This window comes from Letharia columbiana (genome assembly GCF_014066305.1).
Source record: "Letharia columbiana isolate WasteWater2 chromosome Unknown Sc0000001_s0, whole genome shotgun sequence".
NCBI lineage: Eukaryota > Fungi > Ascomycota > Lecanoromycetes > Lecanorales > Parmeliaceae > Letharia > Letharia columbiana.
In genome coordinates, this window is record NW_023501037.1 from 1,235,441 (window position 1) to 1,259,318 (window position 23,878).

The following is a 23,878-nucleotide window of genomic DNA, read 5'->3' on the forward strand; positions in this document are numbered from 1 at the left end:
ATTAAATCAGCCATCTTGAGAAAGGTGGACTTTCATTCCTCCGTGGCCGCTGCAATAGAACATCAGACCCTCACCCGCCCCTTTCCCCAAATTCCTTGGCCCAATCTTCGAATTCTTGTAAGCCCTGCTTGCTGACACTCGGCCGAATGTTTATCAAACTCGCCTCGAAGTCCTCAAATTGGATGGGCCGTATTTCATCCGTCGACATGTATAGTAGCGCTTCGCCTAAGCTCCGAAGCGGACCCATTGCTGCATCTTTCGCTAAAGCCGTGATATCGCTGCCAGAGAAACCTGGCCTTGGTGTCAGTATTGGGACCAATGGCACGAGCATGGAAAGGAAAGTATACCATCTGTCAGCTCTACCAAAACCTCAATATCCTTCTTGGAGAGATTATGCTTCTGATGCCCCAGAAGCGTCTTTAGCTGCTCTCCTCTGACGGGTGCCTCTGGCAAGGGTATGTATTGCCTCCTCACAAATCTTCTTCTAGCAGCTTCGTCAATCGCCCAAGGCATATTCGTGGCGGCAAGGACCAGGACCCTAGACGCATCGCCCTCGGCCTTCTCCTTGTCTGTTTGTTTGCTGCCTGCTGCCGCACGCTGTAAATCTGACCATTGGATCAAGAACTCTGTCTTGATGCGCCTTGTAGACTCATGTTCGCTTGAGCCCCCTCGAGACGATAAAAGTGAATCTATCTCATCAACAAAGATGATTGAAGGTGCGAGTGCTTTTGCGAGAGAGAAAAGTGCCCGGACCAACTTTTCTGACTCGCCTAACCATTTTGAAGTGAGACTACTGGCCGAGATGGCAAAGAACGTCGATCTTGACTCAGTGGCTACGGCTCTAGCAAGCATCGTCTTTCCGGTTCCAGGAGGTCCGAAGAGTAACATTCCTCTAGCTGGTTCACGGAGACCCATGAAGAGATCTGGGCGCAGAAAAGGGTAAACGACTGCTTCTTTCAGAGCCTTCTTTGCAACTTCTAGACCAGCTACATCAGCCCAGTGAACTTCGTCTCCCTGGACCACGATCTCGTTGAATATCTGCTTAGCTGCGCCCTCGTCAACTCCTTTGGGCAGGTTCTTCTTGATGTACTTGACACGCTCGTGCCAAGCCGATGAAGGCTGGGTAGTATCAGACGGATCTTTGTCGGGTTTAGTCGATTCAAGTGCTGGGTCAACTGGAATGGGATTTTCGCGAGCTTTGCGAGGAGGTCGTCTCTTCTTTTCCTCTTTCTCGTAGCTGCTGCTGGTATTGTCGTCATTGCTTTCGGAGGATACTCGCCTGCCTGACTCATCTGTTTCATGCTTATTTGATCGGGGCGAGGAGATGTTTGCTACAGGACGCCGAGCAATGCTAGTTGGGACTGGAGGCCGGGTTTTCCTTTGAGGAGATCGTTGCCGCATTGGTAGACTGGATGCCCTGGCGCTGTCGTCCGAACGATTAGTCCTTGCAAGGAATTGCGCTGTCGCTCGTGAGCTAGCCGTGGTTTGCGGAAACTCGGTTCTGTAAGAAGGATAATCGACTGGAGCTTTTGGCCGCGCTGGTGATTTTGCTCTGACCTTTGTCACCATGGGATCCCGCAATGTGTCAGCGTGCAGCGGGGGCGTTGGTGGCTCAAGGGTCATGAGATCTGCACTAGTTTGCGGACGCAAGCTTGAAGATCCATTTGCGTTCTGCTGGCTGGATATCGACTGTAGTGTGGAGGAAGTACTAGGTCGAGCATCATCTTGCAATGGAATTAAGTCCGGTGGCGTACGTGCATCTGGTCGCACCAGTGCGTTGCCCCCTAATGCTTGCTCTTCTCCATCTGTAACATTTGTAGAGTCTGGTCTGGACGAAGTATTACCCCCTACGCTGTCGCGATGGACGGAGTCCACCGTATTCGTACTGCCGTTCCTGCCGGCCAAAGTCTGTCCCAGCTTCTGTCCGGAACCTTTCGATATTGAGTCCCAAGCAAGGCCTGCAGCCTTTGATGACACGGGAGGGGCGCCAAAACGACCACCCGAAGCTCTAGGTGATTTTGATTGTTTCTTGCCGTCCTTAAGTCCTCGTAGAGTAGTCAACATGACATGGCCTTTCTTATCCGGACTAGGTGTTCTTGGTGTTTTCGTGGGGGGTACTGGCAGCGTAGGTGGTGTATAGGGTGTCGTAGAACTCATTGTGCTGACCTGAGGACTACTGTAAGACCGATCTGTTGGAGAGTAGTTGGAATCTCTCGCTGATAGAAGAGGACGTCGGGGAAGAGCTGGTGGAGCTTTCGAAAGGTCCGGATAATTTACTGCAGGCACAGTACCCTCTCCAAGCCAGCCTGTATTTGCCTGATGGCCCACAGGATGATCAGGCTTGGTAGGCACCGGTGGCCGGCCTAGCGTTGTCGAGCTGCTGCTGGACCTGTCACCATTGTCTTTGGCCTCCTTCCGACTCTTTCGCAGCGCTTCAAGAAGGTCTACGCGTTCCTTGCATTGCAGCTCCATATTCCGGAGTGATTCTTGTAACGCTCTCTCGGTCTCCGACTTTGGCTGGTAGTTTGGCGGGACCCTGTAAGCATTGTGGTAGTAGATCTGATCGAGTGCAGAACGCCATGACCGCAGCGCCTCTGCTTCGTTGTTCTATCGAAGAGATGATGGTCAGCGAAAGGTCCATGGACCGTTCTGAAGAGCTTGAGCTACATACCTGGCCTTCAAAGTAGACAGCTGTTGAACAGACTAGATAACATTCATCGTAGGTCTTCTGCATAGAAGACGAGGCCTTGTTGCGCATCATTGATCGTAGCTAGCTGCTTGGACTCGTCCATGAGTTTTTGAGAAAGGAAGACCAGACACGCGATAGGTTGAGGCTTGGAGCTGATCACTGCCCGAATGCCTCGTGTTCAGGCGAAGAATGACGTCCGTAGGGTCGTACTTTCCCTGTGGGGTGCAAATCAAGTGTCAATGAGGAATCAGGTAGGGATATACAAGCAGTGCTATCTCGAGGTGCTGTGAATGTGTTTTCTACAGATTCAAGTGCTGTGAACGAAAGGTACTGACAGTCCGCACAGTGCACTAAACTCATGGCTTGGAGGAAGCCTTTTGAGTTTGGCAGAAACACCCTTGAAGTGGACCCTTTATCGATAGCTACGAGGACCACCAAAAAGCTCTGAACTACTACGAGATCGAGGGCTATACAATCGGTTGCTGGAGGAATTTCTAACCTTCACTGCAAACCTTCAGAGGATTCAAATTACAGGACGACGAGTCTCTCTCTTTGAAAAAAGCTGATCACCTTGTTAAGGTTTGGCCTCCATTCTGCTGGAAGCAGGGATACTACACGCACCAAGTGCAGGAGTAACAGCATGTATGATTGAGCGTATGAGGCTTCATGTGAAGCGAAATAGCTGCAGGTGCTGTGTCCTATGTACAAAAGTGAGCCACAAGCGCGCCAGTACGCCCTGCAATCTGTAAATGCTTCCGATATCTTTTGTCCCGCTCGGTGCTGTTCCATCTATTGTGTTACACATCATGCTGCTATGCTGTCCAAAATCTTTCCAACGCCCGCTCAATGACATGATGCTCTATATCGACGACCGAAGATTGGGTATCGGAAGAAAACGCTTGTACACAAAAAGGCTGCTGAAGTAGAGAAGATCTCGATGCTGTACGCAGTTTAATTGGTGGATTCAGGAGACACCGAATTTCTGTCATAGCTCGTCGTTATGACGGATGAAATAATTCTTAGCCAACTCATACGAGCTCCTAAATCACAAAGTCAATTTGCCCTGACGGATCATAAACGATGCGAAGGAATCAGCGTACCAGCATATAGCAGTGCTAGGTACCGTCGTCAGGATTCTTGGTTGTAGACCACGGAAAAAGCCCCCGTATCCATGTTGTCTTTTGATAATGGCCGCTGCATCGAACATTCCTTTCGCATGTCTCAGCTCATTATCTTTCGCAGTACCTCTAGTTTGCAGCAAAGTCTTGATGACATCCAAGGGTGTTGTCAATGCTGCGGCCAAGCCTCCCGCCAGCCCGCCGGCAACTATATGCGTCGTAGGGTTGTAATCTCGTGAAGGGTTGAGATATTGCGAGATGGAGCCGTAAGCCGAGAACTGCAGCGCGGTGAATGGAACGGTCATGCTTATCGTCGTTGGATACGAGATGTAGAATGCCCGGAGGCCCTCGTTCTTGTAGACTGATTTCGTACACTGCCGTATTGACCTGTACATCGAGCCATGGACCTGCATGCGCTGTTTAATGACTAGTCGGAAAGTCAGAGGTATTCGATCAGATATGGCGACTCATCTCACCATCGAACGGGTTCATCAAAGCGTCACTGGCAATCGTTGCGCAAGCCCCACTGACAGCTAGAGCTTGTCAGCCCGGTTCCAAATCATGTTGAAACCCGTGCAGTTTACCTCCTGCGAGTGGATGATGGCCTGAATTGTTTCCTCCCATGGCATGCTTCACCGCCTCGTAGGTCAAAAAGTAGAGGGCATGCGCCGGACCTTCACCACGTCAATACTCAGTGCTCTCCGTAAGAGCACACACAGCATACCAGCCCCGACGATCACACTTGAGACACCTTTCCACATCGACCTGAGTCCTTCTATCCTCCGTATCTTCCAAAACGCTTGGTGCATGCCGGTGTACAGGCCGCCTTCGGCGGGCTTTAGTATTTGGAGGCGAGTCTGCGGAGCTTCAGCGCAAAGCCAGGAGAGTCCGTGTGGGTAGAAGATTACCTTCAGCATGTCGACTGGATACATGACAGAGTGTTCCTTATGCCCCATTAGCTCTGCATGACATCTGGGAGCTCAGCGCCGTGGGGCAAATTCACGGCGACTCCGGCAAATCCACCAGCCAACATGTTCTCCAAGGCTGTGAAATTGGGCGGTAAAGCTTCATAGCTGCGGTTTATACTTAGTCAATTTATCATTGAGCGTCAAGATCTCAAACCGATCACTCACTCGATATCCTCCACCGGGACTGGGTCATGGGCGGCCATCGACCTCAGATCCAACGGTGTGGCTAGAGAGGGTAGTTCGGCCGTGATGTAATTAAAACTGGGCAACTGTGGTAGGAAGGTCTAGGAAATTCATTGAGGATGAGAATGTAAGAATTATTTATGTGTTGGTAATTTTGATAGGCGCAGATAAAATAAATGAAGATTATTGTTTGCAACCTTTCATGCAGACTTTCATACGCAGACTTTCTTTTCCTTTCCACGACATCATCATTCATCATGGTCCGTGATTCCAGAACGCCCTAGCCAGATTCCCTTCCAAACCGACCTGTGCAGTCATGCCATCAATCATCACAACAATCAGCAGAAGATTGATGACTTTGTATACATTGTCCCTAGATATTTCCTTTCATCCTCAATCCGCCTGATGAAAGTAGGCTGCTACATGAATTGGAGACTACCAGTAACCGAGTGTTCCGGTAAAAACCAAGGCTCCAAGTTGCATTGCGTGGAAAATGCGAGCAAAAAAGAGAGCGAAGAAATCGAAATTCGTGAGGTCTGGTTGCTGTCTCATTCTCTCTCCATTTTCGAACGCTAAGCCAAATTTGACCGCCTCCGAATTCTGACCAGGCCTTGACTTTATGCACATCTGAATGAGCATTACATGAACGCCAGACCACCGACGAAGCCAATGCGGGTATCCTATTGTACACTCCATTTGATATGAAATGCTAAATGCTTACACCACCCCTACCCTCTCGGGCCTTCGAAAATTGGTAAACCAAGCCCAAGATACCACCAGGCCCTCTATCATCATTTGTTGCCTGGACGTCTTCATCGCCATTCTCATCCAGAGTACCAGCACGAGTCGTCTTCCACGATTCACCCAGATGGCTATCGTCTGCCGCACCTTCACTACCATCGGCGCCCAAGCGTCCATCATTCTCCCGCAGAGCCTCTTCCTCGTCTTCCAAAGGATCCTGAAGTGGCTTGGTTGTCGTCCGCAATCGAGACTGGGTGCCAAATCTACGCTGCGTCCTTGGACCAGTAGGTGCAGGCTGGTGTTGAGGATCCAACAAGATGGAAGCCATAGGTGATGCATGATCGCCTGTAGGAGCGAATCTCGGATTACGTTGGTGCACCAATTGTTGTCCTGCCGTTACGCCGGACAAGGCTGATCGGGTGGGAGCTCGCTTGTGGCGATCTGCTCTCGCTGGTCTGCTTAGAGCTGGCCCATGAACTTCGGCAGTTAGAGTTGGGGACATCAGGCCTGGGAATACGGGGGGTACATGGAAGCTTGACCTAGTCGTTGGATGGAGGAAAGGTGCCCCAGGCCGTTGATTGGTCACATAGTTGTCGATGAAGCCGTAGTATGAAGCTAGCATTTTGCCATCCTTGGTCGAATAGTATTCCTCGCGGAGATCCTGCGCTGCTTCACCATCTAGGGGGGCAGTGTTGTTGCCTCCTTTCTTGAAGTCAAACACTGCAAAAGAGCAGACGTATCCGAGTCCATCAACATGGACCGTGAACTCGCGGAAGAAGTCTATAAGCCGATCACTGCATTTTGGGAGGCTGAACCAGAGTATCAAGGGCGTGATGATAATGCTGAGGATCTCTTCCAGAAAGATTATCAACTTCATTTTGTAGAGCGTAGCAAACTCCGCACGTACTTCGTTGGTATGGAGTCGATCTCGCCAATGGTTTGGGAGATAGTGCGTGTATTCCGCAACATTATTGAGAGCGTACTCGGGATCGAAGACAAGGTTCTCCTCAGGCACAATGCCTCTAGCGACGGCCCAGACAGTCCCAAAGACGCCGAGGTAAAATAGGACTGTGCGTTCGGGCGTGATCTCGAATGTCAGGAATAACTCCGGATCAATGACAGAGGCCAGGGCGAGAACGGAAGCCAGGGCACCGGTGACGAATGCAACAAATCTTGAAATCTGAATCGTTTTGTCCTTGGGAAACTGCTCGAGGTAACGTGAAGCAAAGGGGTATGACATGTTGACGCGTCGCTGAAATAGGTGCCAGAGCTCATTGAACTCTCGAAATTTCCACTCCGCCAGCGGAGTATATTGACGAGACCCGATCTGAGAAGGGTTGCGTTGATACTCATTGAAATAGCGGAAGAAGTAATAGAGCATGAAGAAGATCACTAAGAAAGGAGCACAGAAGAGATTCATGAATCCTGCGAAGATGAACCGTTCTCGTAATTTATCGCTGAGAGCACGGCGGCGGATATCTTTGAGGAATAAAGGCCTGACCTGACCTTGCTCGTTGAACACAAAATCTAGGATACACAAGCTCAAGTTCCATTCGAGGGTCTTTGAGAAAAACTGCCTATTTCTCAAGAAAGGCACAGGTAGCGTGAGATCGAGGATGTCTTTATTGATCAGGGCAATCATATAATTTTCTCTTCGCATCAGACGGTTCGCAATGTCATGGGCATCCATGCGTTGCTTGGACTGGCTGCCTAGAAAGCGACGATGTTTGTCTTTGACAGCTGCCGCTGTGACGGGGTTCGAGTCTCTCAGTAACATCAAACGCTTCACAATCTCTTGCCATGAGACCGTCTGAATGTCAGTGTCCGAGATCTCTAACAGGTAGCGAAAGAAACTTTGCATATGCCTAAGATGGCGAAAGTCGTTGCCGTATTGAAACAATTTACATATCCAAAAGAAGGCAAACAGCCAGATCAGTAGATTAGTGGGCCTAGACATGTTCTTGGTGCATCGTGGAACAAGGATCTGAGACATCTTCTTGCTGTCCGGTATCTCCTTATAATTAATGCACGAACCAAGAAACATGCTGAAGGCAACCACGAATGCTAGGGTACTGTGCAACAATTAGTACTCATGGACCCGTAAGCTTTATTATGTATGTCTTACAGAAGATTCAACACTCTGTTCAGTAGTATGCACCAGATCCCGTTGCCAGTGTAGTAGTCGTAAACGTCCTTCAGGAAATTGTCTAGGTTTTCGACATTCGTCCACATCCACATCGCTCGGTCCTTTGGGTCCATCATTCCTAGAGGGTGGCCTCTCCGTGAATTTTCTTTGCTATGCGTTCTCGGGAATATGGGGTCTTGGTGCAATCGCTGCTGTTCCTGAGTAGCTTGCCATTTAGCCCGAGTTGCTCTACTCGATGGACCCGACACGGGCGGCGGCAATGCTCTGTTCTGCCCAGCTTTCGACACCGGCGATGGACCTTGCTCGTCTTCAATGAGCAAGGACTGAGGGACTTCGTCGTCTAAGTCGTCTATGTTCACTCTGCCAGCAGCGTGTGGTGTCCTAACCCGACTTTGGGCTTTTCTCGCAAAGGTTCCCTGGCTTTGCCGGCTCGAATTTCCTGTCCTCGACGGAGCACCTTGGTCGGCAGTAGCATCGGCCAGAGCATCATCAAGCTCGTAGTCATGGAAGCCAGTACTGAGATTCTCTTCATCTAACATCATAGCTGCTCTTTCTTCCACGTCAGATTGATCTGACAGCTCGTCATGCTGCCGCAACGTCTCATACACCGAGGGCTCTCCCGCAGCAGGGGGCAAAAATCTGGATAGTATGTTCGAAGTCATCACTGTACTGAAGGAAGTGCAGCTGGGCTGCTCAAGTGAGATTGCCTAGGGTTCACGCATGTTGTGGACAGATGCCTCTGATGATCAGGACATCTGCATACGAAAAAATCCCGTCACCACAAGATGCTAACGAACATACTCGATAACTTTCAACACAAAAGTCCTGCAGAGCGAGTCGCGTGTCGTTGTTGAGTCATGTGAAGTGGTGGGTGGTGTTGCGTGATGCTCCCGCACCCAAGGGTGGGTCCAACATACCTTATGGAGTACGAATAGTGCCAAGCATCCGATGTTTAACCGTCTAGGAGTTCGACAATTCATGAACCACTTTCCAACCAAGAACATCGTGTTTTCAGACCCTAGTCTCCCAATATGGCGGGTACTCAAATCTATATTAACGATCTCTCCGAGCACTTAGATGATAAATTGACCGTCTCATCGACACCGCAGAGGTCGACAGCGCTATCCAACAAACTATCTGGCGTTCTCTCCGTATCCTATGCAGACTCTGAGATCAGAGATGCCCTACGTAGTCTGGATGAGAAAGAGATCAGAAACACAGCAGAGACAAGGCGGAGGCTGCGACTCGATGTCCAAAAAGAGGTCATACAACGAAACGGATCCGTTGTCCATGAATTTGGTCATGTTGCGGAGGTTCGTCCGGTTCAACGCCTTTGATTGCTTTTGCTGAAGAGGCGTCAGCAATTGAAACGCATCGGCACTGCCATCAACAGTCTGAACAAATGCTGCGAGGATATGCGTCACCATGTGACGGCGGCTCGTCATGAAAGCGCACCTGTACTTAAGGAAGCCTCCACGCTTTTGGTCCAAAAGCAGGAATTAGAGACAAAAAAGCAGTTGCTAGATGCCTTCAACAAGCATTTCATCATCTCAGAAGAAGATCTACTAGTCTTAACAGGTGCGGCTGAGGCTGTGGATGACACTTTTTTTGCAATCTTGAAAAGAGTCAAACAGATCTATGTCGACTGTCAAGTCCTACTTGGGACCGAGGACCAAAGGCTTGGGCTTGAGCTTATGGATCAGAGCTCAAGAAATCTCAATATCGGCTATCAGAAGCTCTACAGATGGATTCAGAAAGAATTCAAGACGTTGAATCTAGAGAGTCCACAGATCAGCTCCATCATTCGGCGTGCCCTGCGAGCACTTGCAGAACGACCAACGCTGTTCCAAAGCTGTTTAGACTTATTTGCGGAAGCTCGAGAGGGTGTCCTGACTGATGCCTTCTATTCGGCGTTGACCGGTTTATCAAGTGAAAACGATCAGAACCCAATGACGAAACCAATTGAGTTTTATGCCCATGATCCCCTTCGCTATGTGGGTGATATGCTTGCGTGGACTCACTCTGCAACTGTATCTGAGCGCGAGGCTTTAGAATCACTCTTTATATCTGACGGAGACGAAATAAGCAAAGGTTTCGAAGCAGGCAGGCACGCCGAGCCTTGGTCGACAGGCAACGACGAGGTTTTTGACGGACGCAAAGCGCTGGGAGAGCTCGTCAACCGCAACATAGCTGGAGTAGCAAGAGCGCTCCGTCAACGGATAGAGCAAGTTCTTCAGAACCATGAAGACGCAGTGCTACTGTACAAGATTGCTAACCTCGTCATATTCTATCGCGTCACATTCATCAAGCTGCTAGGCCCGAACTCTAGTCTGCTCGAAACACTATCTTCGCTAGAGCAGTCTGCCCTCCGCCAATTCCGGACTCTCGTGTCCGACAATGTCTCCGCAATACAGGCAGACATTGCAGCACCCACCCCAGATCTGCGGATACCCGACTTCCTAGATGAAACGCTCACCCAATTCACCACCCTCCTGAAAATCTACGACTCATCTCTCACCCCAGCTTCTTCCCGCGTCGCAGGTTTCGAGCCCATCATCTCCCATGCTCTCAACCCATTCCTTTCCATCTGCGAGAAGATGGCCAAAGAAACCAACGAGCCCTCCGCCAGCATTTTCATCGCCAATTGCCTCTTGGCAGCCAGAAATACCCTCTCCACTTATGAGTTCGTCCAAGATCGAGTGTCGGAATTGAACGAGCAACTCGCAAGCCTGACTTCCAGCCTCACAGAATATCAGCACGCATTCTTTCTCCATACCTCTGGGCTTCATCCGCTGCTCGTCGCTCTAGCGCCTACAGAAGACACTCCGGATGGTCTTCTTAAAGTCCCTACGCTTACACCATTCCTGCTTCAGCCACTCACCAACGCCAGCCAGACTCTCGATGATTTTCTACCCTCAGCGCTTATGGACGCAATGGAGACTCTCAAGCGTTTGGGTAACACCAAATTGTCACAGGAGGTAACGGCGAATGCGGCTGAGAGGTTCTGCCAGGACTTTGAGTTTGTGGAGGGGAAGTTAGCAGCGGTCGATGAGTTGAGGGAGAGTGCTGTGCACGAAGCTGGAGAGGAAAATGAAAAGGAAGAGCAAGAGCTGGTGCCACTGAGGTCGCTATTCCCTAGGACGAGTGGAGAGATTAGGGTGTTGCTTAGCTGATTGCCGCCTTTCATTGAAGGGCGAGGTATATGCTTTATTATATGGAAAAAGCCCATTCGTGGATACTCCCAGAACTCCCAGGCTCACCACCCCTATTCTCCTCGTCTTGATTAGAAAATGGCCGTTATCGACCCACACACCACACCTCCACGCCCACCACCTCGAACTTCTCCCCCTCCTCGCTCAATGGCTCATTCCCAAAGGTCATGCAATGACCACTGATCCCTCTCTCCAGCACTCCATCCAGCCATAAACCATATTTCCCATCCCCGCCGCCCACACTCAGGTAACCTTGTTCGCAGAAAATCAGATAATCATTCACGCCGCTGTACGGAAACGCCTTAAATCGTATCAGATCCGGCGTCGACGTTCCGCTTGCGCTTGCAGTATTGTTAGCGTCACTTCTCCGATCACCGCCATTCGTTGCAGATGATGGTGAAAGATGTGATGAAGAATGGGAATGGGCTGTCGGGCTCGCGATCGTGGTACTCCGGCCCATGCTCTCGGTATCGGGCGCCGAGGGTGGAGGCGGGAGATTGGAGAGGAGAGAGGAGGAGGGAAGGATGGAGACGCGCCAGAGGAAGCATTCGCCGGTGCCGTAGAAGGAGGAAGTGGGGTGCGGGGGAGAGGTTAGGTAGGCGCCGAAGATCTGGCAGAACCCCCCGTTAGTAAGACTATCAAAGAGCGTAGGACGGGGAATGGAGGAGACCTACCCCGCCGGCGCCATCTTGCACTACGAGAACGAACGACGCATCTCGGGGTATCTCAGGCGATGCGCACTTGTTGTAGAGTGTGCCCAAGCTGACGCCGTCTTGCTCAAGGCTGTACGCTAGAGACCACTGCTCCGCGAGTTGGAGACGCGGAGGTAGAAGCAGCCGGATCTCCTCGGCGACAGTTCTCGACAAGATTGTAGAAGACGTAGAGCCGGAGAGCGCAAGGGGCGTCAAGGGCGGGGGTTGGAACGGCGATGCGGTTCGATGCGGGGGTGTGTAAACGCCATTCGGCATGTCGTTTGCTGGATCTTGGTCGGAGGTGTGAGTCTGGAGGCGCGGGACGGCGGAGCGATTGGGAGAGGGTTCGGTCAGGCGCCGATAGAGGCCAGAGACGACGTGGGAGACGGGGTAGGATAGGTAGGAGGTGGGGGTTTGGGATGGGGAACGTGAGGAGGGGCCTGTTGTGGAGGCGCTCTTGGGGGTGGACGACATTGGTGAGGTCAATTGACGTGGGAGGGCATTGTTATGAAGATTTATTGTATTGGACAATTGTGAGGAAGCACTGTCGCGACCAGGACGAGGCCAACATGCAAGAACGTCGATCTTAGGGTTTCGGGAGCTGCACGGTGACGTCGGGAGCCGTTGTTTTGGTTCCACGCTCTAAGGGAGGGGGTATGCCGTAATGAGCCTGCGATATGATTGGCCCCCGAAGCGAGGCACGAGTGTAGGGCTGGCTGCTACCCCGGCTAGCCGTGAGTCTGAATTACTGAGACTAGTTCCACGCCAGTCAAAAACCATTGTTTGATATTCCGGAATGCCGATGTAGCGGTACTCGGGTTTCATGTCCTTTGCCATCCAAACCGAAAGCTTGTGCATTTTAGGATGACATGACCTAGCTGGCAATACTTTCGCTGTGCGGCGCCTGTCTACCCTTTTACCATCCGATACCCAGAACCATCTTCCCCTTTCGAGGCCTCAGCGTCCTCGTCTTCAACTTTCCCGTCCAAAACCTCGACCTCCGCGTTCTCTTCCTCCAAAGCTTCGCTATCTGCCTCGTCATCTGGATCTCTGATGTTGGGTTTCAGCACTCCTCCTTTCCTCTTGGGCATCACCTGAAGAAATGCCTTGCCCCAATCCCCCAGCTCGAGCCAGCGGAGCATGATCTCCGCGACATGGTTGGTAGCTAGAACGAATCTGCTTGCCATTTGCATATAATCCCCAATTGGGAGCTTTGCCGTTCTCATGCCCCTGTCCATGGCCCTCTTGTAGCAAACACCTTTGTGTCTGTTGCGGTCCACCAGACCTCCGATGATGTATGTGCTGTACGGTCGCAATTCGGTCAATGTATCAGGACTGTCGCTTGTCAAGTACACGACTTCTCCAGTTTCGTCTTGCGCGTGCGATGTCTGTGGTGAATCGTCCTCCTTGGCTAAAGCACCCGCAAGCTTCCCGCCACGCTCTCCTTTCATCCACTCTTTCGCCTGCGTGGCAGCTTGCACGAAGTCATCTTCCAAAAACCTGACATTTTTCCACGAACGATAGTGGCCAGCGAGGAGACCGTCAAACCTTTCCTTCAGATGTCCTCCGAAAGAGCTGACGGCAAGATGGGCTTGCAGTGGAGCTTTGTGATTATCAGAATAGCATCGCGTGACCTGAGAGCCCAGCGATTTGAGCTCTTTATCCATCATTAGATCGTCGAACCCGCAGTCAAGGACTAAAGTGATCGGAAGCTGTGTGTACTCTTGCCGGGTCAATTTCTTTGGTTCCGTAATCTTCTCTTGTCCGTTTTCACGAGCCGGTGTTTGGTTGGGAGGGGCAGTTGGCGCAGTTCCTTGACGGGCAGCCCGCTTGCGTTGTTTCTTCTCGATTTGTTTCTCCCGGCGCTTTTCTTTTCGCTTCGCCCGATTCGCTTCCCATTCCTGGTCGCGCTTGAGTTTCTTGAGTTTGTTCTTCGATAATGGCAGAGCCTTATCATCTCCAGACTCTGTGCTAAGCGTATGATCCATTTGAGCAAGCTGTATAGACTTCAAAGACGAACTATTCGCAGCTGCTCTCAATGATCACTCGATGGTAGGAGAAAGAGAATACTGAAACCTTGACGCTCATCAAGAGCGAACATAAAAGTAAAGGGATAGCACTGCTACTTCGGTGCTTTGTTCACTTTCCAATCATGAAACAAGCAATGCTCGAGTACTGTTGTATGGCGGCAATTTTGTGGTCTCCACTACAAGATTCCGTGCATTGGAGACAGCATGCCCAGAAGTAGTGCTAAGGAACGAATGAATATCTCGGCAGGAGGTTCTCTCTGTTGAGCAAGCTGTCCCTTGAATAGGCTTCAAATGCGATAAGCGGCCGTTGAAGGATTACTTCCAGGGAAGGTGAAAAATTGATATAGGACTAGGATTGATTTTAAGGTACTCGTAATCTTAGGTTCCCGCGAACGCCAAGTAATTAGCGCGAGCAGAAAGCTTTGGCCTCGAGAAAATCTCGCCCCCTCACCGAGCACTCAAAAGTCGAATTTTCTCACATACCCGCCGAGTCCACGTCATTCTTCGTACTATCTGAAGCTTCTGTATTTCTCGTTTAGACAATTATGCTCATGGCGTCAAAAACGTCAGGCCTGATGATCAGAAACAACCACAGCATGTTATTTTGGTCAGTGCCATCATCGTCCCTCCATGATTGACAGGATATTATACATTTCGATCTCCCCGCCTTGTTTTTCGATTTGCATGATTTGCATCAGTTCTGAAGATACTGGTCCAATCTCTCCCTGCAAGAAATGGCCCGGTACTCCAAGAAAGTCAAGAGACTCGACAGAGTACCCTTGGCCAGACCCACGAGCCCAATGCCCGATACTCTTGCAATCGCAACGCAAGCTACAATAGCAGCGAGAACAGCATAGCTCAACGCTTGCTGGATTCTTCGCTTGAGAAGGCCCCTTGGAGTGTACGCGATGTCCCAATCATGATAGTTAGGAAACATGCAACGGAATGTGAAGTCGGTCTGCGAGCGCCTGCAGAGATGTCATTCGTCAAACCAGTAACACGACCAAAACATGAGCATAGAGACATACGGATACATGGTAGATTTTCAGCCCCTCTCATCTTGGTACCAGCTAGTACACCCTGGGAAGACGGTCTTTTTCAGCTCCCGCTGGATGTCGGCTGTCCACTTGATCTCCGCGTCCTTCTTGGGCTCTACGTAGAGTGCATTTCCTTTCAGCACGGGCTCGACAATCCTCATGATGTATTCCGTGATATTTTCGGACTCTAGAATAAGCGATGCGTGCCCATTTGCGCTGTTGGGGCCAGTGGCGATGAAGAAATTTGGGAACCCGTCCATTGCAGTTCCCATATATGCCTGTGGGCCTCCACGCTCATCCCAGACGTCGTGCATAGATCTTCCACTGCGGCCGTACACGGACAGAGGATGAAACCAACGAAGAGCTTCGAAACCATTGGCTAGAACAATAATATCTGCATTGACGCGAGCATCTTCGGCAGGCTTGTCAGGGTCGCCAGAATTGGTACCAAGAACCACGCCATTTGGCTTAACACTTTTCAGAGGCCGATTGGTGAGGTCAAATTTGGGCTTGCTCATGGAATTTAACCAAGCGCTGTCAAAGACTCGACGCTTGCAGCCGTAGCTATGGTTGGGCTTCATAGTAGTGTGAAATTTCTTTGGTATGATGCTATACATGCGTTCAAGCGTGGAGGCTTCAATTTGGGCGCGCCACTTGACGTTCTTTTGCTGAAAGACCGTGAGCCAGATCACCTCCACAAGTAAGTATAGGGAGACACGAATGAGGTAACCCAAGAACGGGAAGTATCGAAATACCATCGGAGCATAGCGGGCATAGTTCGCCTTTCCGAATGGCTCTGTCAGCCTTGGCATGACCCAAGGCGCAGTTCTCATAATCTGTGTGACCGACCTTACGTTGAAAGGTTCCTCGAAAAGGGACGGAACGATTTGAGCGGCGCTACAACCTGAGCCAACAACGACGACATCCTTTTCTCTGAAGTCTGTGTCATCTCGCCATCGAGCAGAATGGAAGATTTCTCCTCGAAAAGTCTCGCGTCCGGGAATACTCGTCGGCCAGGCGTTAGGCTCGACGAGAATCCCAACGCAACTTACTACAATCTTTGCTCGGACCTTTTCTTGCTTGAGGTATACAGATTTCATGCCCAAGTTGGCAATCATTTCTCGTCGCTGGGCCTCGGAGAGATCCCCTGTTCCTGGTGCCAAGTACGATAGAGTAACCTCCCATTCTTCTTCCCTATCAACATACCGGAGCTCTGTGACATCTGTTTCCAATTGGATCTTGTCTGTTATTTGATACCTGGCGGCGACTCCATGAAGATATTTGACGAAGTCCGGTCCTGTTGGGTACAACGACTGGGACGTATAGAGAGGTGCGAAAGTGAAGGATTAGAGCGCTGAAGGTCTGACATTTGTTGTCAGAAGTATGCATGACAGCCATCTGGAATAGTTAACCTACACATCGCAAGCCTAGAGGTTTTAAATCAGTTTCGTTCCACGGTCCGCTCATTGTGAATGAACTTACAACTCCCGGGTAGCGATTGATCCACCAGGTACCTGAGCTTTTGCCTTAGCCTTACAAATATAACAAATGCCCGTCAAGAGGGCTCACCTCCGATGCCCGACTGGCGATCGAAGATCCTGAACTGATCAAATCCGAACTTCTCCTTCAAGCGGCAGCCCATGGCAAGTCCAGATTCACCAGCGCCTATAATGAGCACAGGATAATGGGTGAAAGCATTCTTCTGATATCCATTCTCAACCCTAATGCTATCGCCGAAAGCCATTTGGATAGTTGAGCGAGAGAAAGAGGAAATAGAACAATCAGACAAAGACCTCGTAAAGGAAGTGATTGTCCGCGGTAGCATGGGCCGAAGAAGACCTGGTTGGGTGGCGGAAACAAGCACAGAGTGCAAAGCGTTGTATGCTGAGAGCAAGGACGGAAGGGGACCTCTGGAGTTCAAACAGCGCTGCCTGCAGGCAGCCTCGCGGTGGCATCTAGCCGCCTTGGGAGCCCGAACTCGAACCGGCCCCCCCTGGGCCCTATTCCCCAAAAAGGTGCGTGAATCTTACATAGATAGTATTCTATACGACTCCAATATCTGGTTACTTTGCTTCGCGCATAATCTTATGAGTGACAGTTTATTGCTTTTGCAACTACAAGTGGGGGCGTTCTGATTCAGAACTGGAAGATATCGACCCGCGTTCTCTTTGTCTATGGATCTGTTACTGTACGCCATTGGCTTTGAGGGAGGCCTGGACATAATCGCTTTTCTCAGCTCCAAACACACTCAATTTGGAGATGAGGATGTTGAAAACAGCGACCTCAGCCTTGAACTCCTTCAAAACCAGTATCGAATCTCCACAGCCACAAGTGAATCAACACGGTAAGCAAATATTAGCTTCTCGAGTTCGATGTCGTTCTCAGGCATAGACAAGGCACTCGAGAGCTTTTTGGATAGTACGTGCGCAATGATCTTCCCTGCAATTATCAACGAGTTTGCGACTCCAGCAGTGCCGTGAAATCGACGGTGGGCTTAGATGTCTCAGCATCATAACCAATTACCCTGTCCACCAAGCCGAGGATTCGGAAGAAAATTCTCGACATCCAGAAGATTTCCGCCATACCTTTGGACTTAAGGGGCGTAGGAGTGCTGATACCAGTTACGATCTGCGATTCCTAAGCAGATCAAAGAGGGGGATTGGGATTGCAACAACGATCGAGCATGGGAAGGGACTCGGTCTGATGGATCCCTTTATAGCCAGCAACTCGCAGCGAGTCGTTGACTCGCTGTCTCTCAGCAGCGAAACCTACCGCTAACATCAGCCCTAGATTTAAGGAGATACTCTTCTCACCAAGCGACACGCGATGATCAGCGAGCGAATCTTAACAAGTGTTACCCGCGGCATGATCGCTTTGGCCACGACTTCCAAAGACTCCTTTGGTTGAAGATAGAAGGACGAAAAAATGTATTCCATTTGGTAGATGAACATGTGTGTTGAACGAGCCTTGGACGTTGGGTTGAATAATGGCCTTGAAAATCTCTACGTCCATGTTTTCGAAAAGCCCGTCCTGGCAATACCTTGGAGTGTGTAGCATGTAATGGAGGGTCGCAGGGCATACCTTGAGCACTATTGATCCTTGAATGCAGCCCTTGATAGGTGAAAATCTCTTTGAAATGTCCTAATGTCGCCACCAAGGCCCTCTCATCAATGATGTCGCAGGGCGGGCTACCACTTCAATACTTTTCGCCTCCAACTCTTGAAGTAGTGTCAACGCAGCCTCTCCTCCAGCCCCAGGCCGAGAAAGCAACATGAAGTGTTTAGCATTCCTTGTCCCCATCCACCGAGCAATGCTTCTTCCGAGTCCACCAAGGCCGCCGGATATCACATAAGTTGCTTTCTCGTCAAAGTACCACGAAGGCCAAGTACTGGGCACAGTCTGAATCTCGAAATCAACCATAACCCTAAGAAAATTAAAGTGTTTTGCGTACCGGTACCAAGCAGCTAATGAGTTTTGAAGCATTATCTGCTACATACCGCATAGCAGACACTGTAGGTACGAATTACCTAGCTGGAAGCAGGCTCTGGGATCGAAAACGGCAGTGCAGAATGAGGAGGGCGCGGTATTGTTTTGAAGGCCTTTCAAGACAACAGTGGTACACATGAGTGAGTGAAGTGTCTCAATTGCATTTCGGGCTCAGATGCATGCCAAACGGAAGTTTGCAGCTGAGGAGATGGCACTCTAGTGACAAGAATCTCTTACCCACTCAAGGGCCCCGCCGAGACAGGTAGCGGCAGCACAGCAACTGATGGACACATTAATGCAAGCATTGAGAGACCAAGCGCCCGATATGGGTTGCTATGTCAATGAGGTCGATATCAACGAGCCAGACTACCAACGGGCGTTCTGGGGAGACCATTATGACCGATTGCTACAGATAAAAGGACAGATGGATCCCGAAGGGGTATTCTGGTGTAGTGTCTGTGTTGGAGGTGAAGACTGGGAGGAAATCGATGGGCAGATCTGTGAATCTTGAAGCAGTCAGTATTAAAGAGCTAAAAAAGATTCAACGAGAGCGTCCCCGGCAGGAGCACATCAATTCCACGAAAGACTCAAAAGTGAAGTTTCACCCGCATGATTGATGGCAAAAGCATGCCAAGGTTCTCATGGCAAAGGACACAAGCGAGGCAACTCAATACCTCAGCCTCTTGGAACCGTACAATGCCTTCAGGAACGCCCGACTCCTTGAGCCAATGCGGATGCCGGGGACTGTAAATTCTACGCTCCTTCTAGCCAGCCCCGTTGATCCCATCATGGTTATTGGCAGTCTTTAGGTGTTTCAGCCCTAATAGCTGCGGCCCGCGGGGAAACCTTGTGCGGCGGCGCGGAGAAAATCAGACGCGCCCTGGCGCGGGGTTGCAACTGTTATTGCATACACTGAGACACAGACTACAGTAAGTATACTTCAGCATCGACACGTGGTCACAGCTTGTCCTTTAAATTATTGTTGGTAATCATAAATTTCTTCGACGATGTCCGAATCCTCACTTTCCGATGGCGCGCCGTCGGAGGTGGTGCTGGAACAGGCTTTGCGGAATGCGGTCAGAGAGGTCTACCGGAGTGGGGACCTGGATCAACTAACAGTCAAACGAATTCGCAAATTTGTGGAAGCAGATCTCGATTTACAAGATGACTTCTTCAAGAATAACCCTGCGTGGAAAGAAAAAAGCAGAAACCTTATTCAATCTGAAGTAGTACGCGTTCAGTCAATCTGTGTTCTCTGATCGCGTACATTTGGCTGATGAGCACTCTCAGGACAGCCAAGCCGATGCCAATGCCAATGCTGAACAGCCCTCCTCAATTCCGTCTCCACGCGCACCTCCCAAAAGCAAAAGGGCACAATCGAACCTGCCTAAACCACAGAAGCCGGATCGGGATTTTCGAGGAACGAAGCGCGCCTCCAGCGAGAAGGCAGGACCTAACAAGCGTCAGAAGAAGGAAACGCTTGATCCGGAAGGCTCTGACAGTGAAGAGAAGGAGGCACCGAGAAAGAAGCCCATACCAAAACCGAAGAAGCGCGCCTGCAGTGAGAAGACAGGACCGAAAGAACGTCATCAGGAGGAGATGTCGGATTTGGATGGCCCTGGTAGTGAAGAGCAGGAGGTTCTCAGCACGAAACCCGTGTCCAAGCTAGGGAAGAGTACCTCGAGCCCTTCTCCAGAGCCGGAAACCATCGAGAAAGCTGATCAAATCTCGAATCACATCAGCGGCAACTCGAAGGCCAATGGAAAGAAAGCTGAGGCATCGGAAAGCGAGATGTCCGAGGTCCTTGATGAGGCGCCCAAGAGAAAGGGCCGAAAGCGAAAATCGGGTTCCGCAAAGCCCAGTGCGAGTACCAATGGAGCGAAAGCAGACGCATCGGACAGCGAGATGTCTGAGGTCCTGGACGAAGCTCCCAAAGCAAAGGGCCAGAAGCGAAAGTCGGATTCGGCGAAGCCTAGCGCGAAGAAGACGGAAACCTTGAAGCGCAAGAAGTCCTCGGAACAGTCTACCGACCCGGGCGCGGAGGAGATCAAGCGACTTCAAGGATGGTTGATTAAATGCGGTATAAGGAAAATGTGGCACAAAGAGCTGGCTCCATATGACAACTCCAAGGCAAAGATCGTTCACCTCAAAAAGCTGTTGGCTGACGCTGGGATGACGGGAAGATACTCCGTTGAGAAGGCCAACCAGATCAAGGATGAGCGAGAGTTACGGGCCGATCTTGAAGCTGTACAGGAAGGGGCCAAGCAATGGGGCAAGGCAGAGGCTGAGGGAGAGGATGAAACCTCGGGTAGGCCGAAGAGGCGACTGGCAAGAGGTCTGCAAGAACTTGCTTTCCTGAACGATGATGACGGCGAAGAGACCGACTAATTGTTACCCTTCCGCTATTCCATCACGACAGGCTGGCTGCGAAGATATTTTGAAGTATGGGCCTGTATGAATGAGAATATTCGGGTTAATGACAGATTGTGATATCGAGCTGTGCTATTTGCTTTGATGCTCAAGCTCCTCGTCAGATTTGAGACCTGAAGCATCGTTGAATTAATGCCATCAAGTCTGATCAATGCCCTAAAGCGGTCCTGCCATTACTCATCCGTTGAGCTATCAGACTGAAGGCAGCAACGGAGGACATGAAAAGGATTAAATTGTAAAACTTCCCAATATGTTAGCACTGTAACATCATGAATTAGGCTCGAGAAGTCTTACAGCGTTCCTGGAATAGGAGCTCTCCTCAGCCTCAGTCCTCGCATCGACAAAAAGGCGTCGAAGGTTTGGTAGGTTGGCCTGCATATAAGTCAGTACACTGTGGTCAAGGCGCCAGATTTGAGAGCGAATACCATTCTGAGCTCCAGTCTCTAGTAAAAGTTCAGGCTGTCGTTGTCAGGTATACGTAGTAGGTCGAAGAGTGGGGGTTGATACAAAGCTTCGCGGAGAAAATTAGCTCGTGACAGCAACCACCGCAAAGTCAACAATCAATTCTCTCGCAAAGCACACTTTGACCCTCTTGCGAGTTCTACACGGCAGCCTGAACGGATATCATTGTTAGGATACAGCGAGGTCGAATACGAACAATTAGTCGCCAGCGCGGAATAAACATCAACAACTCCGCCATCTACAGCAGCCTGCTGATTTTGATCAAGTCGAATAGCGGCGCGGCTTTGGTCGCACGTCCAGATACTGGCCACGAAGATGGCGGTCAACAGGATAAAAGCCCAGTTCGCGGCCCCTAGGAAGGGAGAAACGTTCGAGCTCAGGGCAGGTTTGGTCTCCCAGTATGCCTATGAACGGAAGGAAGCTATTCAGAAGACAATCATGTCCATGACGTTAGGCAAAGACGTCTCCGCACTGTTTCCAGACGTCCTGAAGAACATAGCAACGGCGGACCTGGATCAGAAAAAGCTCGTTTACCTATACCTCATGAACTACGCAAAATCACATCCAGATCTTTGCATTCTCGCCGTTAATACCTTCGTTCAAGATTCAGAAGATCCAAATCCATTGGTACGAGCGCTAGCAATACGGACAATGGGATGCATCAGGGTAGAGAAGATGGTGGATTACATGGAGGAGCCGTTGAGAAAGACTTTACGAGACGAGTCGCCCTACGTCCGAAAGACCGCAGCAATATGCGTGGCCAAGCTCTTTGATTTGAATCCTGCTTTGTGCCTGGAGAACGGGTTTCTGGAGACGTTGCAAGAATTGATGGGAGACCCAAATCCTATGGTTGTGGCGAACGCGGTCACAGCGCTGGCAGAAATCAACGAGGCCGCACCAGAGACGCGAGCATTACAAATATCATCGAACGCCCTTAAGAAGATGCTGATGGCCTTGAACGAATGCACGGAGTGGGGAAGAGTGACGATATTATCAACGTTAGCGGATCACAAGGCAGCGGACGTCAAAGAAGCAGAGCACATCTGCGAGAGAGTATCACCGCAGTTCCAACATGTCAACCCGAGCGTTGTACTTGCTGCGGTCAAGTGTGTCTTCCTGCACATGAAGTATATAAGTCCAGAAACTGCGAAATCCTATTTGAAGAAGATGGCACCTCCACTGGGTTTGTCTTCTTCATAGAGGTTAGGCATTCTTGTGCTAATGCCTGCCAGTCACGCTTGTCGCTTCACCACCCGAGGTTCAATACGTTGCTTTACGAAACATTGATCTTCTTCTTCAAAAACAACCTGACATTTTGAGCAAAGAGCTGCGTGTCTTTTTCTGCAAATATAACGATCCTTCATATATCAAATTCGAAAAGCTTGAGATTATGGTACGAATAGCTAATGACAAAAATGTTGATCAGCTCCTGGCCGAGTTGAAGGAATACGCCCTCGAAGTTGACATGGATATCGTGAAGCGGGCTGTAAAAGCGATTGGGCAAGTCGCTATCAAGATCGAAAGTGCCACAGAGAGATGCGTAAACACTCTGCTGGATCTCATCAATACCAAGGTCAACTACGTGGTGCAAGAGGCGATCGTAGTCATCAAAGACATCTTCCGCAAGTACCCAGGCTATGAGGGGATAATCCCTACCTTGTGCAAATGTATCGATGAATTGGACGAACCTAATGCTCGAGGATCATTGATCTGGATTGTTGGGGAGTATGCGGAGAAGATCAGCAATGCTGGTGATATCCTTGCTGGATTTGTGGACGGCTTCATGGAGGAATTTACACAAGTATGTGACGCCAAAGATTGGCTAGACCAGAACGTCCACTGACTGCGAGCAGACACAACTGCAAATCTTGACGGCCGTTGTCAAGTTCTTCCTCAAGAAGCCCGATCAACCTCAAGCACAAACTCTAGTCCAAAAAATCTTCCAGTCAGCCACCGCAGAAAACGATAATCCCGATGTCCGAGACCGAGCGTATGTCTACTGGCGCCTCCTTTCCAGCAACCCCCAGATCGCAAAAAGCGTCGTCCTTTCTGACAAACCTCCCATCACAACCACCATCCAATCTCTCCCACCAGCCCTCCTTGAACGCTTACTCACAGAACTCTCAACTCTCGCCTCCGTCTATCACAAGCCTCCCGAATCCTTCATCGGTCAAGGTCGCTATGGTGCAGACGCCGTCCAGAAGGCCGCTATCGAAGAACAGATGCAAAATGCCCGCGAAAACCCTCTCGCCGCCGCTGCTGCGGCAGCTGCGGTGTCTGGCGCTCCCCCACCGCAAGCGAATGCCGAAAATCTGCTCGACATCGATTTCGATGGCGCAGCACCCGCGTCCGCCCAAAAGTCTCCGCTGTCAGGCATGTCTGGCCTGGAAGGTCTGGCGGGCACCCCGGAGCGCGTTGCCTCGCCGGCTGGGGCCGACGGGCCGAAGATGCCGTCTTCAGGAGGTAATCTAGACGACCTGATGGGATTGTCGAATGGGAGCGCCGGCGGCTTCGGGCAGCAAGCGAACGGAAACGGGACGGGCATGAGTAACGAGGATGTGCTCGGTGGGTTCGCCAGCTTGGACATGAGTGCTGCGAGTCAGCCACCGCCGGCAGGGCAGCAGCTTCAGGGGGGCAAGAAGACTAATGAGGATCTGTTGGGGCTGTTCTGAGCAGCGGTAGCA

General features: G+C 50.6%; 11 protein-coding genes across 11 annotated transcripts; 3 read left to right on the forward strand and 8 right to left on the reverse strand.

The window, feature by feature from the left end:
- Positions 1-70: 70 nt before the first annotated feature.
- Positions 71-2,761, reverse strand: HO173_000957 (uncharacterized protein; the record flags this gene model as incomplete). Its single annotated transcript, XM_037302904.1, has 3 exons — positions 71-291; positions 348-2,607; positions 2,672-2,761. The coding sequence occupies 3 exons, from the start codon at positions 2,759-2,761 to the stop codon at positions 71-73; spliced, it is 2,571 nt and encodes an 856-aa protein (XP_037170411.1).
- A 913-nt stretch (positions 2,762-3,674) lies between these two features.
- Positions 3,675-4,978, reverse strand: HO173_000958 (uncharacterized protein; the record flags this gene model as incomplete). The annotated part of the gene is made up of 8 exons (XM_037302905.1): positions 3,675-3,729; positions 3,790-4,234; positions 4,284-4,340; positions 4,392-4,481; positions 4,532-4,664; positions 4,716-4,751; positions 4,811-4,880; positions 4,941-4,978. 8 exons carry the CDS (start codon positions 4,976-4,978, stop codon positions 3,675-3,677), a joined length of 924 nt encoding a protein of 307 aa, XP_037170412.1.
- Positions 4,979-5,667: 689 nt separating this feature from the next.
- Positions 5,668-8,507, reverse strand: HO173_000959 (uncharacterized protein; the record flags this gene model as incomplete). The annotated part of the gene is made up of 2 exons (XM_037302906.1): positions 5,668-7,771; positions 7,825-8,507. The coding sequence occupies 2 exons, from the start codon at positions 8,505-8,507 to the stop codon at positions 5,668-5,670; spliced, it is 2,787 nt and encodes a 928-aa protein (XP_037170413.1).
- Positions 8,508-8,876: 369 nt separating this feature from the next.
- HO173_000960 (uncharacterized protein) lies at positions 8,877-11,018 on the forward strand (the record flags this gene model as incomplete). Its single annotated transcript, XM_037302907.1, has 2 exons — positions 8,877-9,158; positions 9,207-11,018. The coding sequence occupies 2 exons, from the start codon at positions 8,877-8,879 to the stop codon at positions 11,016-11,018; spliced, it is 2,094 nt and encodes a 697-aa protein (XP_037170414.1).
- Positions 11,019-11,142: 124 nt separating this feature from the next.
- HO173_000961 (uncharacterized protein) lies at positions 11,143-12,223 on the reverse strand (the record flags this gene model as incomplete). The annotated part of the gene is made up of 2 exons (XM_037302908.1): positions 11,143-11,667; positions 11,732-12,223. 2 exons carry the CDS (start codon positions 12,221-12,223, stop codon positions 11,143-11,145), a joined length of 1,017 nt encoding a protein of 338 aa, XP_037170415.1.
- Positions 12,224-12,657: 434 nt separating this feature from the next.
- On the reverse strand, positions 12,658-13,737 carry HO173_000962 (uncharacterized protein; the record flags this gene model as incomplete). Its single annotated transcript, XM_037302909.1, has 1 exon — positions 12,658-13,737. One exon carries the CDS (start codon positions 13,735-13,737, stop codon positions 12,658-12,660), a length of 1,080 nt encoding a protein of 359 aa, XP_037170416.1.
- Positions 13,738-14,473: 736 nt separating this feature from the next.
- HO173_000963 (uncharacterized protein) lies at positions 14,474-14,815 on the reverse strand (the record flags this gene model as incomplete). The annotated part of the gene is made up of 2 exons (XM_037302910.1): positions 14,474-14,747; positions 14,808-14,815. 2 exons carry the CDS (start codon positions 14,813-14,815, stop codon positions 14,474-14,476), a joined length of 282 nt encoding a protein of 93 aa, XP_037170417.1.
- A 9-nt stretch (positions 14,816-14,824) lies between these two features.
- On the reverse strand, positions 14,825-15,934 carry HO173_000964 (uncharacterized protein; the record flags this gene model as incomplete). Its single annotated transcript, XM_037302911.1, has 1 exon — positions 14,825-15,934. The coding sequence occupies one exon, from the start codon at positions 15,932-15,934 to the stop codon at positions 14,825-14,827; it is 1,110 nt and encodes a 369-aa protein (XP_037170418.1).
- Positions 15,935-16,371: 437 nt separating this feature from the next.
- HO173_000965 (uncharacterized protein) lies at positions 16,372-16,560 on the reverse strand (the record flags this gene model as incomplete). Its single annotated transcript, XM_037302912.1, has 1 exon — positions 16,372-16,560. The coding sequence occupies one exon, from the start codon at positions 16,558-16,560 to the stop codon at positions 16,372-16,374; it is 189 nt and encodes a 62-aa protein (XP_037170419.1).
- A 2,749-nt stretch (positions 16,561-19,309) lies between these two features.
- Positions 19,310-20,690, forward strand: HO173_000966 (uncharacterized protein; the record flags this gene model as incomplete). Its single annotated transcript, XM_037302913.1, has 2 exons — positions 19,310-19,531; positions 19,593-20,690. 2 exons carry the CDS (start codon positions 19,310-19,312, stop codon positions 20,688-20,690), a joined length of 1,320 nt encoding a protein of 439 aa, XP_037170420.1.
- An 819-nt stretch (positions 20,691-21,509) lies between these two features.
- On the forward strand, positions 21,510-23,866 carry HO173_000967 (uncharacterized protein; the record flags this gene model as incomplete). Its single annotated transcript, XM_037302914.1, has 3 exons — positions 21,510-22,377; positions 22,427-22,995; positions 23,048-23,866. 3 exons carry the CDS (start codon positions 21,510-21,512, stop codon positions 23,864-23,866), a joined length of 2,256 nt encoding a protein of 751 aa, XP_037170421.1.
- Positions 23,867-23,878: the final 12 nt, after the last annotated feature.